At 39.8% G+C, this 15,384-nt stretch overlaps 1 protein-coding gene and 1 long non-coding RNA gene across 2 annotated transcripts in view; one reads left to right on the top strand and one right to left on the bottom strand.

Moving 5' to 3' along the window:
- Positions 1-13,134, top strand: CPO (carboxypeptidase O). Its single transcript, XM_068685976.1, has 11 exons — positions 1-159; positions 3,325-3,400; positions 3,823-3,947; positions 6,118-6,229; positions 6,796-6,894; positions 7,640-7,744; positions 8,351-8,461; positions 9,572-9,662; positions 10,253-10,455; positions 11,472-11,556; positions 12,744-13,134. The coding sequence occupies exons 1-11, from the start codon at positions 26-28 to the stop codon at positions 13,010-13,012; spliced, it is 1,410 nt and encodes a 469-aa protein (XP_068542077.1). The 5' UTR covers positions 1-25; the 3' UTR covers positions 13,013-13,134.
- The window catches only part of LOC137858376 (uncharacterized), a 23,907-nt gene continuing 21,266 nt past the window's right edge, over positions 12,744-15,384 (bottom strand). Inside the window, exon 4 of the long non-coding RNA XR_011097684.1 lies at positions 12,744-15,301. This is a non-coding gene — a long non-coding RNA (uncharacterized lncRNA). The remainder of the gene's footprint in view (positions 15,302-15,384) is intronic.

Genomic DNA, 15,384 nt, shown 5'->3' on the forward strand with positions numbered 1-15,384 from the left:
ATGGTTATATAATAGAATTGTGCAAATGAAGCTTTCAGTCCAGATCTATCCTCATCTATTCTGGATTGTTTGCACAAAAATGTGGCTTTTTCTTGGGATGACCTTTTCTCTGGGGATTCTAATTCCTGGAAAACTCTGCTCGGATCTGCAATATGACGGGTGAGTGTGAAGGGGGTCATGAAGAACTGTGCGATCACTGACATTCTCAGGAACTGTGTAAAAATAATAATAACATCTCTTAAATGAAAATGTGGATGAAGGGTTACTAACCTGTAAATTTGTAAGATTTGAAAAAAGAAAACATAAAGACAAGAAATGAGAAAGACTGAATCAATCCAAGCCAACAAAGATATGGTGGCAGCTCCAGGAGACGCAACACGTCCCTGCAACACATCTCTGCTATCATTAGCTGAAAATCATTTGGCTGATCCTCTTTCAAAACTTCTGAAATGAACTTTTGAAATCAGATGCTGTAGGAATAAAATACATTTTCTGGCTACAAAATGATTGAGCAAAATTAGATCCATTAATAAAAGAAATCTGGGGTTATGTGAACAGGATGCTCAGATGCTGAACTCCTGTTTTAAATCTGTAGAAATAATAAAAAAAAAGCCAATGAAATTGGTCCAGACAATCTTCATCCAAAGGTGTTCACAAAATGAGATTATCACTTTTTTTAACTGCAAGTATTTTTGAAAAGTCTGAAATACCTGCTTTTGCTGTATTCTCCATTCTCAATTCTGCTTCATAAGAAATGGGTGATATAAAACTGTGCTGTTTGCCTGTCTAAACAATTCTGATAGGCATTAACCCTCAACTTGATGAGGAATGATAGGTCACTCTTTGCCTTTACAGCAGCTGTGATTTGCAGGAGGGGCACAAATACAGTGCAGAGACTAACTATCCATATAGAACTTCATATATGGAATTTTCTAAAGTCAACAGGAAAGTAGACCTGTGATTAATACTTCTGGGTTAATTATGTCCCCTAGATACAGCTTTAAAAAGACCACAAAACCAAGCAAGTAAGCTCCTTCACAGTATACCTGTTCAACACCTCTCCTGGCAGAGCATACACAGTCACTACATCTCCCTTTACAGCGCATTATTTCCCTTTAATCTTTACATTTGTATCAGGGACTTGCTCAGAGCCTGATGTTTTCACTGGGCAGAATTCATAGACCCTTTATTATGTAGTGTTCAATTTTGTTTCTAGTTGCTCTTTAGGACTGAACCTGTTGAGTACTTGCATAGAATTTAAAAACACACTTAACAGAATGATCTGTGTGACTTTGGACTAGCAGTACCTGCACAAAGATGAAGCAACTGGTAAAGCCCAGCAGGACTAATGTTTTTGTCATAATTTGCTCTATGCAACAACTTAAATTAAATATCAGAGGCGTGTGATCTATGAACATCCAAGGAAATGCAGCTTGTGCTGAGAATGGTCCTTTAATTTGGTAAGAAAGCTTAACCATAGCATTTAAAAAATGTTGTTCTTGCATGGTCACATGGGCTGACTTTGCACTTCTGCACTGAGAATCCTAGTCCATAATCATAAATGAGTGTGTGCTTTCTAATTTTAGTGTACTATTAAAAATGATCTGTCTCCACACTGGCTATTGTAAAAGGTTTATCAGTAAATAAGAGCTGGCCATCTGGCAGCAATCTGACTGTCTGGCATTTCTTTCATTTGGTGTAATTAAGACATAATGTCAATGAGGATAGAAAGATATTACAGGATATTGTTTCCCTTCCTGACAGACAAAGCACGAAGCAAGCCCAGGCATTTCTGGAGAATAAACACGGAACTGCAGCTGAGATGTTTATTCTCCTAGCAAAGATGTTTATCCTGCATCTACAAGGATCTATTTCAAAGATACCATGGTTGTTGTACCAAACCGTTAGCAATGCAAATGTAATCATTTTGCCCCATAGATAAGGCTGCTGCTATGTGCTAACAGCATCTCCTGAACCAGTTGCAAACAGCTCACTTTAACTATCAGGTTCTGTTAGTCCATCAGCAAAGGCGATATATTCAAGACAGAGAGAAAAAAAACCCTGCCCTCCTATTTTTCAGTGGATAATGTGAATAAATTGTGAATTCTATTTGCATGTATATTCAGCTGATAATAGTACATTTGTATGGAAGCACAAACGATAGCAGTTGCAGTTCAGATGAGAGCATATTATATTGATGACCACAATGATTCACCATGCAAGGCTTTTGCAATGAGAGTTTCTATCACAGAAGCCTTAGCATGTAAATATTATAATTTTTTTTTGTACTTGACCTGTAAAGGCTTCAAAGCCTACTGAAGTCACTGAAGAAGACTGTGAAGTTGTGGTTATTGGTTACTAACAAGTAAGCACATTTCCCAGGTTCCCCATTTGACCACATCAGTAGTAGATAACTGCCACCTCACCTTTGAGAAACACGACATAATTGTCAAAATCCACTTGTTATTATGAAATCCTTTCATTAGAAATATCACACTTGCTATCAGACCTGGAAAGCTGATCTGAATGAACATCCCAAAAAAAAATAATTACTTTTTTTTTTTTCTATAAAGCATATGGATTTGTTTTCTGCATTTCCAAGCACTTTAATTTGTTCTGTTCCAACTTTTGATTTTATTTTTTTTTTCAGATTAAGGCTGCAGTAAATTAAAGTTTCATGGGGCCTAATGAAAATATATTCCCAGACACTGGATCTGTGTGTCATTTTTGGAAATAGTAAAACAATAGATCCTGCACAATACATTTTTTCTGTTTTCTGCTGTTTGAGTAAGAATATGTGCTTCTGGAGACCACTCTATTCACTGCTTGTGGAATAAATTGGCAATTCTTATGGCAAGTAGTTTGTTAACATCCCAGTCTCTTAGCAACTGGTGATATCATGGCAGTCTAAATTTTTTTGCATGTTGAAATAGATTAGCAAAGCACAAAGCCTATTTGGAATAATTGAACAATTCCTGAACAGGAGAGACAAAAAGAGATTTTATCAGTGATCTTGTTTTGGCCCCAGTCCTGCAGAGGCAGAAACACACACCAGGGCTCACATAAGCTGATGTGATGAATAAAGGACTGCCACTAGCAAGGAAGCAGAGCTAACCTAATGCCCCAGCAACAGAAAACCCACATCACTTAGTCCTGTTTGTAACTAAAACATTCCAGAAATTCATCACTCAGACATGCTTTTCTTAGAACATTTACATGTTTTGTCTTCCTTCCACATGAGAAAATACCTCTTTTTGATTTATGGCAATCATGTCTACTTTAACAGATATTAAAACCTGTCTTGTTTCTGTACTTAATTTCCAGAGATCAGGTTTTGCATATTGTGCCAGAAACATTTCAGCAAGTCCAGCATCTTCAGCATCTTTGCAGCACTTTAATGGTGAGTAAGAATAACCAGGTGTGCCTAAAAAGCACAGAGTGGGCTTGGAACGTAAAACAGATTTGCATGTAAGCTTGGACAGGAATGAAGGTGAAAGTAAACTTCAAAAAGCTACACCTAAGATGTTTTTCTTAGTGTAAGGCTAAATTGCCCTTCCACTAGATGAAAGAATTTATGGGGAGACGACAGTTTCATTGCATGGCTCTGGGAAGGTGCTGCTCCTTATCAATGGTGCCTGAGTCAATGGAAGCACTGAGCCTGTGCTACATGCTCTATGAACAGATTCCTGGAGAAAAGTTAAGAAAAGAATCTGAAGAAAAACTTGTTCCATTTTTTTGATATGCAACTACTCTAAATAAATATATTTTCTTGTTCTGAGAACAGAGCGTGATTTGTGCATTTCCTTATTGTCCTCTGCCTAGCTGGATTTGTGGAAGCCCCAGCTGCTTGAAGACATCCGGGCTGGAGAAGACCTACACATAAGGGTCCCAGCTCCTCTGGTGCAGGAGGTGAAAGACAGCTTAGATCAACATATGATCTCTTACAAGTACGACCTCTAATTTCCTGATAAGAAAGGCTGGCTCTAGTAATCTTCTTTGCTATTACAGTAGGATCAAACACTTTGCAATGAGCAGTCGGCAAGTACTGATGACAGGACCCAACCTTTGTTCCAACTGCCTCCAACTTATCTTATCTTGCCCGATGCACAGATACTATGGCTACCTCTGAGTTTTAAAAGCATGTTCCTCTATGCCCTGTTTATTCACCTTCCACCTAGCCTGGACTGCGAATTTGGAGCTGGAACAGAACAGAAACTGCAGTCTTCCTAACTATTCTTCCCCTGGCCAGGCTAGGGAGAATTTCCAGGCAGCATCTAGTGCAAGAGAAAAATCCTAGCCTTTAACAAAGGTCCCAGTAGCAGATCCCCACTGCGCACAGGTGAGAGCCACTAGCTGCATTATTACAGCTATCCAGCCACTCATCTATGCCAAGGGCCACGCTTTTGTTTCCAACCAGAAGATCTAATTCAGATACAAAGAGTGATTGTAAAGCTACACGGGATTAAATAAGATCTATTCCTCATACAATCTCACTCCCATTTGGAACTGACTTTTCCAGGTAACCAGCAGCTAGCTATATTTCATATAAACCATCCTGCAGTCACTCAGGGCTGATGACAAATGGCCTATGGACATACACTGACATTTACCAATGAAAGATAAGCCAAAAGAGGATCGGTGCCACTTCAAAGCTGTTTAGAGTTAAAGCTGATCTTGACATCCTGCCTGACAAATTCTTTTTAGTAAGTGTGATGCCCTGACAACCAGACGTGGAGAGAGATGAGGTGGCAGCCAGTATGCATGATCTGGCATCAGGTTTAGGTATTCAGATCCAGACGACAACCCAAAAGATATTTAGCCTCAATCAAGGCTCTTCATTTTCTAATGGCTTCAGCTGATTCTAGGGGAAAATTAAATATTAATCAGAAGTTAGAAGCTTAATTTTTATTTTATTTTATTTTTTGGATTGGAGCCAGAATAGTATCCACCTTGTGTAAGCTCCTAAAGAGAGAGGCGGGTGATTTAAAAGTCAAGCTGAAATTTTGGCTTGAGGGATTGAGATAAGGAATAAGGCAATGTTATAGTTAAAATTCCTGCGACAGATTCAAAACTGGAGACATCTTTTAGAAGGTGGTTGACATGCAAGGAAGGTAACGTGACAGTTAGGTGAATAAAGATAGAGACATAAATGACAAATTATAATCAGGACATAAATATTCTGACTGTGTCAGATGCTGGGACTTCTGTTCTCCAGAGCTCTGATAAGGCATTTTGCGTGTGGTTTCAGTTCAGGGGAATCTGCACTGCTACATTTTAGTCTGAAGTTCAGATGTGAATAAACATCAAAGCCCAGAGAGACAGTCAGCTGTAACCACTCTTAAAAGTTAGATGTGCAGTTTCCAGAAATGCCAACTGGTGCTAGTGTCAGCAGAATAGCCTATGAGCACTTATGGTGTTTGAAATCAGTGTTTAAGCTACCTTTGCAATTGTCTTATCACAAGCACCTACAATGAGCACAGATTTGTGAGTGTTACAAGTGGCCGCTTTCATTAAGAAAGAACAGTGTCTGATACGAAGTCCTCTGAAGCCAAGGCAAAAGCTTTATGGATTGCTCTTCCTCATGGAATCAGCCCTACACCACACTCTTTTCTGAACTAATTCCTAGATAAAAAGCAATGAGGTCTTTTTAGAGAAAAGATCAGGGTTTGTTCTGATTTTTTCAAAGTGCACCAAACACCTACATGAAGTCTTTGCAAATTGAAAATGTCTCTATAAAATACAAAGAAACAGTAATCTTAAAATTTTCAGTTTCCCCCTGACTTTCCCCAAAAGTGGTATTTTAGAGTTTTGCCCAGGAGCAGAACTGGTAAAGGGAAGTAAGATCTTGAACTTCTTTCTTTTTAAATTGTCAATGGTTAAAAAAAAAATCTAATAAAATTATTATTCATAAAACCCAATGAAGACTTCAGTACTTGGAACTTTCTCTTACAAAAAAGTAACCATTTTGCTGATGGTGATGAATTTGCCAGGCAGCTCAGAACCCAAGGGGCTACAGCTTTTTATTTGTTAAAATAAGTTGTGTACCCACCATGACAGTTCTTCACTAATCATTAGGGATTTTTTTCTTTCCTATCTCCCCCATTTCTCTCCTCTCAGAGTCCTGATAAATGATGTGCAAGAGCTTGCGGATGAGAGCATGCTAAAGGAGAGAAGCCAAAGGCAGGTCCCTGAAGGTTACAACTACACCAAGTATCATCCAATGGAAGAGGTAAAGATGAACCTGAGTTTGTTTGCTTTTTGTATTTGCCACAGGAAGCAACTCCCTGCTTGCAGAAAGCTATACTGGAGCTCCTTCTGGCTTTAGGGGTCTTTTTTGAAGGATCCATCCTTACTGTTTGACTAGAATCTCATCCTCATATATTTTGTTGAAGCTACCCCTAAATTTTTGCTACTGAACTTACATATGGAAAATAAATACTAAGATGGCAGATACTGTAATGCAGTTCTGGAGATTTCATGGTGTGGTTCTGCATCCAGCAAAGACAACAGAAAGACACCCAATGGGATTGGCATGTTGAATAAGATTTGGTATAGAGTATCAGTGTTGTATTGCAGTGATGTTGTCTTTTACCACCCAGTGAGATATGGCCATGTCTTTGCCTGCAGGCAAGTGAGAGACCTTCCGTAAGCGTTAACTGATATCACAGATTGATATCACAGCTTAGGTCTGAAGAAAACATTGCTTGTCTAGGAAAATCCTTTAATCTGGAAATAGAGGTGGATAAGAGAAGGAAACTCCCCCTTAGCACCAAGCGCTCTCTGTGACTATTTCAGATTTATGAATGGATGACTCAGATCGAGAAAAACAGTGAGCTGGTGACTCAGCACTACCTGGGGAATACAGTCGAGAATCGAACAATTTATTATCTGCAGGTAAGGCAGGAACTTTATTAAAATAAATAAAAGTACAAAGGAGAAAACAGGATTCAGATCTTCCCTAAGACTGTGCCTATACCACTTCACTGAAATGAAGATGGTTTTACTCCCCCTGCAGTGCAGTAAGATTTCCCAACGTTCATATACACTATCACTATAACCTTGCTATTGCTGTTATATTGCAAAAGCAGACAAATCAACTGGAATCTTGTTTAGAAATATCAGTCAAGGTGAAACTAGCTTGGCAACAGCTGTGTGTGAGGACCAAGAATTTTGTTTTCCAGTTTTTATTATTTTTCACAGCATATAACATTTCGTCTACAAGTATTCCATGATACTTTTTATCGGTAGCTCTAGTAAAAACTGTAATCTTAATAATTGGCTTAGTTATTGTCTAATACACTCCTATCACTGAGTAAAATTAGATTCCCTGCCTTTCTGTGCTTCCCCATCTAAAAAAAAGAATCTCAGAGTAAGAACAATCATACCTGTGAATGACTAATATAAATGAAGAAGAAACTGTTTTATTGAAACTTCTACTCAACAGACACTTTAAAACTCTTGCCCTGAGTTACTTCAGGGATGGGCTTATTAGGAAGGAGAACTTATCATAATGTCTGCAATAATAATTATCTCAGATAACTCAATAGTATATCCAGGAACATCCTTTTCTTCATGTATTAGGCTAGGCTATTTTATTGTAATGTAAGTTAGCCCAATGACCATTTTTATACTCTCTCAGATCAGTCAACCATCAAATAAACCCAAAAAGATCATTTGGATGGACTGTGGGATTCACGCCAGAGAATGGATTGCTCCAGCCTTCTGCCAGTGGTTTGTGAAAGAAGTGAGCCCTATCTTTTCCACCAAAATAATAAAAAACACAGATCATTTTGAATGCTTCAGTTTTCTTCTCTACAGTGGTACCAAGCATTATGCTTTTCCTGATAAAATATGATGTTCAAAAATAGTACACAATACAGAAACCTAAGTCCAAATCACAGTTTGAGATGGGATACGGGACAATATTTGTTAGCACGTTGTATCCTCTATCTAAACTGATTCCAAAGACACTTAACTAGACAGCAATTTCTACCTTTTCCATGGTGGCTTTTGGATCAAGCCTCTCTGTATCACAAAGACACAGTCCCCCTGGAATGAAACATCCCTAAAAATGCAGTACAGCAATGTTTTAAAGTACCTGGTGCACAATGCCTATGGCATCGTGTTTTTCATTCTCTGCACCCTAGGAAGCGCACTACAACTGGATACACTGTCACTTTGTTAATGGCAGAAGGTAGATCTCTCAATATATCTGGGGATCAAGTAGATCCTGAATACCACAGTAATATCCAGGAGTGAGTGATTCTTTGATGACATTTCTAAACCATCTCTTTACAATGATTACCACTATATTCTCTTCTGTTCAGTCCTTTGTATTTTTTATTTTCAGATTCTGCAAAATTACGAATCTGATGCAACGATAAGAAGATTTCTTCAGAATTTGGATCTCTACGTCTTGCCAGTCATCAATGTTGATGGTTATATCTATTCCTGGGAAGCAGTAAGTAGTGAAAATCCAGGACCAGACTGAAATTTAGACATGCACAGCATGTTTTGTTCATTTTAGACACAGTCATAGCAATTATATTTAAACAGAGAACAGTGACCGAATCATTACTCACACAAATCCTCCTGTGGCAGAGAGTTTTTGTTTCTTCTGGTAAATCAGCAGTCACTTGAGATCAGAGGGCAAAAAATTCCTAGCAAATGTCATGAGCCTTGGGAAGATAGAAAGTCAAAACCACGGGATCCATTGCTTTCAGGCTTCTGGGAATGCTAACAGCTCAAGGCTTGAATGATAGAGTTAAGCATGTCTGGAGGAGTCAGTCGTACTTTGCAAGAAGTCTCAACTAGCAGACAGATCTAATCACCTTTGCAGCATAGGGCAGAAGACTTCATCAAATGTTAGGCTATCTGGCTTTGAAATAGGTGTGCTCTCCCAAATAATCTTCCTTTTCTGATATGGAGAACAATGCAAAATATAGAAACATCTTTTAATTCAGAACATTAACACGGCCCAAAAGGTTCAGTCTACTGCCACATGGACCCTGCTGTGTCTCCACTTACTCCCCAGCAGGTTGGGAGCACACCACACACTGCACTTGGATGCACTAGTAATTCAGCCAGGAGGCTCATACAGGCAGAGCAGTGAGTTCTGCAGGAACCAAGCATGGCAGTGAGTTTAACAATGAATCAAAGAGCAGCTAGATTAGATGGCAAAAAAAAAGCATTCATCTTCTTGAATCTGAAACAAATGTAAGTTCAGCTATCATCTCTTTTGGACAAAGGAGTATCCCTCACAATGTCAGGTCCTTCTTAGAAGTGGAACACTGCACGGAAGCAGTTCGGTACTACAGAAATAATACTGTTGTTTTTTAAAAGCTCAGAAGCTCATTTCAAGGTGCATGAAGGCTTGTGGAAGATATCAGCATGGCAGTAATAAATAAGATGTTTGATCACTAAGTTTTATCACCCTTGAACAGAGTCCCCTATAATGCAAGAGTTACTCAAGAATGCAGAGGTCTAAATAAAAGGCATGCAATGCCATACTATCATTAGTCTCTTTGGATCATCGAGTTGCAGTTATTTAACTGGAATTACTTTTGTTTAGGAACGTTTATGGAGGAAAAACCGTGCACCATATATGAATGGCACCTGCTACGGGACAGATCTGAACCGAAACTTTAATTCCTCCTGGGGCAGTAAGTTCCAAGTGTTTCATGTCAGCTACATATAATAAATGCTTACAGTATGTATACAGTAAATAAAGCAAGAATAATAACAAGTCTCTGAAATAAAATGAAATCCTATATGAAAGGAATACTCATCCCATTGTCACCAAGATACACGTAAAAATAAAAACCTGGTTTGTAAAAATATTGCTATTGACTTTCAACTGGCATTTACTTCTGGAAGCAGAAAATTAGTGCTTACACAACTGTACTTCTAATTCACTGCAGGAGCAAGCATCACCAGTGTTAGGAGTCAGTCAGTTAACAGCCAGCATTTGTATCTGCCATGAATTTCAAGGAGCCTCCAAAGGTTTGCTGGCAGGTTGTATACTGTTGTTGTGTCAGTGATTTCATTGCAGCCAACCTGAAAATACGTGTAAAATAATTTGTAATTTTCAAATTTTAGTTGCTAGCAGGAGAGTAAAGCATTCAAGTCCCCCTGAGCTTTCTAGTCTCACTGCTCACATACACGTATACACCTGAACACCCCCAGGTAAATCTCCCTATGAAGTGGAGTTAATATGTTTCTCCTTTAATTCACTTTTTGTATTCCTCTTCAGGTATTGGTGTTTCTTTTAACTGCACAAGTGAAGTTTTCTGTGGATCTGGACCAGAATCAGAGCCTGAGACGAGAGCTGTGGCCCAGCTTATTGAACAGAAGAAGAGTGACATTTTGTGCTACTTAACAGTACACTCCTATGGACAGTACATCCTCACTCCATATGGCTCCACAACCACACCTCCAAGTAACAACGAAGAACTGGTAGGGCAAAACATTCATCTTTTACACCAGTAGAGAATTAGTACAAGCAGTAGCACATGGCACAACTCTCTTTGAGCTTGATCTTTCTTTAAAGAAAACTTCCCTTGAGGCAGGTCTCCAGGGCTTTAGCATGCTCATTGCCCTCATGCTGAGCTGTGGTCTCCTCAACTTTATCAATTGTCTCTTGTATGGGCAGTACCAGCAAGGCTTCTCTGTCTCAGAATTAACCCTAATCTTTCATCTTAAAGTAGGAAAAGTGAATTATTACAGACAGTGTTACTACAGTGCAGTATAGGTAAGCAGAGAAGAGCACCAAGTTCTGCCTGCAGTCATTTGCTGCATGCAGGAATGTGTTTGCACTTCAGGATGCTGGTACGTTACATGCACCTGGTTGTCGAGGTTGTATCCAGAATGGGTACTCCAAATGTGTTCATTTGGAGAATGGGAGCAAAGTAGACACCTACATTTTGGTTACTATTCTCCCTTGTTTTTTGAGTGGTTTAATTTAAGTTCACTAAAATGCGTATTTATGAACATTCCCACAGCTGTTGCACTAGTGAAGAGCATGTAGGACCTGGGTTCAGAGTTCATACCAGACACTGGAGAAGTGATTCAGTCTGTCTATGGTTCAGTTTCTAAAGACGGTGAGACACCGACTCCATAGCAATAGGAGAATTGTAAGAGATCGATAACTGCTCTAGTCAGACTCAGTTTGCTATGTAGCATAGGCTTTAATTCTCCAAAATGCATCTCTCTAGCACTAAAACAAAACCAGTATCTTCTCCACCTAATAACAGTTATCTTTTTAAAATGTAATTTGCATTAAAAAAAATCAAGACCGTTTCGCCCAAATACTTGTAATGGGTTTCTCTAGAGTCCTGAACTAACAGAAATAAAACTTGAGGCTGATCACAAGTAAACTTATAGCTGAAAGAGATACAGATTTTGGACTACTCGGAATAATTACCAACTTTACCGGTACTGACGAAAATGCTGTTTGTATTTTGAACATACAGATGCAAGTTGCACAGAAAGCAGCTGCTGCCCTGATGGGAAAGTATGGGACCAGTTATAAAGTAGGATCAACCTCTTCAATTTTATGTAAGTTTATTTTCCCCTTTAATTGCTCTGTTTTTCAAAGAAGAGAGTCATTCTTGCGTCATAGACATCAGCAAGTGCTGTTTTGCCAAGGTCCTTCTTTGAGTAATATTTAATTGGCTGGTTTGCTGGAACATCCAAGTAACAGCCATTTGAATACAAGATAACACTGTACCGCATAAAGCTGACTGCAGGAAGGAAAGAAGCATTGATCAGAAGCCAGTTCTTACATGAATTCCTCACAGATACATCACAGGGGACAGAGAGAGATTGGTGATAGATCATCCTGACCCTGCTGAAGTCAGCAGCAGAACTCCTATTTGTCTTCACTGGAGTCAAGCAAAAATTAAAATCCCAATCAGGTCTACTCCATCAGACATTATCACATTGCAGCTGCCTGCAGTTCGGTGTGAAATGTGTCAGTTTCAGCCTCATTCCAACTACAGCAGATAGCCACATCACAAACACACCACTACAGCTGATCTTAGTTCACAGTCTTTACACAGAGGACTTGAGGGCCCTAGAGACTGCCTGGTAAAAACAATCCTTTCCCACCAAGCAGGAAGTCATGCCAGGCACTCAGAACAGTAAGTAGCTGGCTTCAGTACACACGTGGTTTTGCATATTCACAATGTCTGTCTATGCCAGTCTCTGCATGAGCAATGTGGCGTAAATCTAAGGTAACTTGTCCATGCCTAGGACTGCATGTTGCCAGGGTTTGTACTTAAACTGAATGGATAAGAAAAAAAAAGATCCATGAGGCAGATAAACAATGATACAAGGAGTAGCCAGAATTTTTTTCAGGCTTGAACAAAATCATGTTTAAAAATATATGCATTTAAAAATATACAGAGAAGTTCAATGTCAATGTAGGAAATGAAGTACCAGAACAGAAAAATGGTCTATCCACCTTGTATCCAACACTGATCGTGGCAAAAAGCTATAAACACAGAATCTGTGGAACTCATCTCTTGTACAATATCATCTTATGGAAAGTTGTTTCACTTAGGAAACTCCATGGAAGACTTTAAGAACTGGAGCAACTAGAAATGCTGGTCTCCATGTCACAGTGATGTATGATTACTGCTTAGTTCAGGGATTCTGGTATAACCTTGCATTAACTATAGCAAGAGGTATTTCAAAGAGCAATGCTTAATACATATATCTCCCCTCTATTTTTAAATTCACAGACAATAACTCAGGCTCCTCACGGGACTGGGCTCACATGATTGGCATTCCTTTCTCCTATACATTTGAACTGCGAGACAAAGGTACTTATGGATTTGTTCTACCTCCTGACCAGATCCAGCCCACATGCGAGGAGACTATGTTGGCTGTGACAACCATTATAGACTATGTTGACCAGAAGTACTTCCCAGGTGGGGCTGTGATGCTGACCTCAGGCAGCCTGAGCCTGAGCCTTTGCCTGAGCATTGTATTTACATGGATTGCTTCTTAAAAACACCACAGAAAGCCCCCCAAGAGACACCAGACAAGGCGTAACAGCCCTTTGAAATGACAAAAGTATATTAGCAAAGGAACTAAACGTCAAGTATTTCAATAAAAGCTCATTCCAGAAAATGCAAGCATTCACTTGTGGTTTTGGTAGCTCTGTTTTAGGGACTTGTTGCCCATGCACAAAGTCAGCGTGAGTATGCACGGGGACAGAGTGCTATTACTCATTGGTTCTTGAACATGTTTTCAGGGGTTTGCCTGCGCCTACGTGCCCCTTCTGTCAGCCACAGTCCTGCCCTACTGCAATTCTCCCCGCCACCTGACCCTGCTGACATTACCAGGATGCCTATGAATCTTATATAACCTCAATTCTCAGTACAGAAAATCGGGCAGCTTCCTTGGCATTCCCCTTCCTTCCCTAAACCGTCATACCAAAATTTATCAGAAAAAACAGAACTCAAAAAAAGCTGGGGAAAGGCTGTAATCAGGTAACCATCACCAGCAGGCAGAAACGAGCTGAAGAGTTGAGCTGGTACGAGCTTATGGAGACTGACAAGATGTGTGGCCCTGTCACTTAGAAGCAGTCAAATAGGTGAAGATAGGAACTGCCCAAATACTTCATGAATACAAAAGTGAAGTGGAAGAGGAGGATGAGGTGCTATTCCTACCTCACGGAGCAGATCAGAGAGCATTTCTTTGCATTCTCAAATTCTAGAAGCTCGACAGGGTGCTAGAGGACAGGAACCACTGCAGCTTATCAAGCAGAGACCCTCAGCCTGGGCCACTCAAAAGGAAGTGCCAAGGAATGAGCTGCTGTATGTGTTGTGACAGCCAACAGCAGAGGGTGCAGGGCGTTCACTAAAATAGAGAAAACCTATTTTAAACATGTATTGTCTGCTTTTGAATCCTGGAGTTCTGCATCCCAGAACTATGTCCACCAGGCTTGGTTATTACAGATTTTTTTTTTTTGATAGAAAATGAAGAGTTCAGGAAAAAAATGTACGTAATGTCTAGTTTTCTTAGCAAACTTCAAGTTTCCACTTGAAAATTTAAAGTCTTCTTTAGACTAGAGATTTTCAACAAAATATTTCCAACTTTGGGGAAGAAAATATTTTTTTGCTTGTTTATTTCTAATGACTGCTTGAAAGCTAGTCATGGCAGATGTAGATCAAAAGCTTCTGGTATAAAACAGATAAAGCACACAGAGACGACCAAAATATTACTGTCCTCAAGCTATAAAGTACAACAAAACTCTGTGACTTGACTATGATCTCATCAATATTCTGTGGCAGAATCTGGAAAATTCTTTTGACAAATTCCCTTCTGATGCTGGCAAGAGAAAGATGCATCACACTTGACCATGATACTGTTAAAAAGAAATAAAGACAAAAGCTTGCAGTCTTTTTTCCAAAGCACATCTTATTGTTGTTTTGTCTGTATGGTTCATTGTCAAACCTTAGGTCCTGTGTTCACTGTCCGCAGATTATTACCAATCAGCGTAGCTAAATCTGTCTAACTCCTGCAGGTTCCCCAGAGCATACTCCTTCCAGACCAACCACTCATTTACAGTAAGACCCGTCTGTCGCTGGACTTTGTAGCAGAAGGTGTCACTAATTAACACTTCTCCCCACAGGAGCATCACTCCCCAAACTTATGTTTGGTTTAGGGTATAACTTGTAAGGCTTTACGTTTACGTTTGTATATCATGCCTTTGGAACAGTAAGAAGCAAGACAAGCCTATCTGGCCCATCACTAGGAGCTGTCTTTAAGCAAGTGGGTTTTGACTATGAGTGTTTTGTAGCCTTCTGCTGACAAGTGGAAGCAAAGCCCCCCAGTTCTACCAGCGCTGCCACCAGCACCAGATGGTGATATCCTCTGGGGACCAGTGCCCACACGTTCACCTTGCCAAAGCCAACCCAAGCTTGGGCTTCCACCACGTCATTTCCAAAACTAGCCCATGACTTTACTGGTACAAACTGCTGCTGGGCAGGGCCCCTTCCTGGATTTGGAGACATCGCACAGCCTGGGTGCCTAGAGACAGACTGGAAGGGAGGTAGTTTTGCTGATCTTAGGGATCTTTTGATAAAATTGTTTGCAGCCACAAGATAAAACCAGGTGTGTCCCAAGGTTAATTAGCAGATTTCTGTGGACTGGCTCATTTCCTTATTAGCTCCCCTTGCTGCAATAACCACCAGCAGACAGGGAAAGATGCACCTGGACGTGGGCCCTAGGCAGAGGGATGAAGGGAGAGTTTGCCTCCAGCATTCCAGAACCACAGAAGGGGAGAGGAAGACTGCCAGAGAGAGGAGAAAAAAAAAAAAAAAAAAAAAAAAAAAGAGGGAGAGAGAGAGATTTAGCAATAATCATTATTTTGAA

This window comes from Anas acuta, chromosome 6, assembly GCF_963932015.1.
Source record: "Anas acuta chromosome 6, bAnaAcu1.1, whole genome shotgun sequence".
Lineage (NCBI taxonomy): Eukaryota > Metazoa > Chordata > Aves > Anseriformes > Anatidae > Anas > Anas acuta.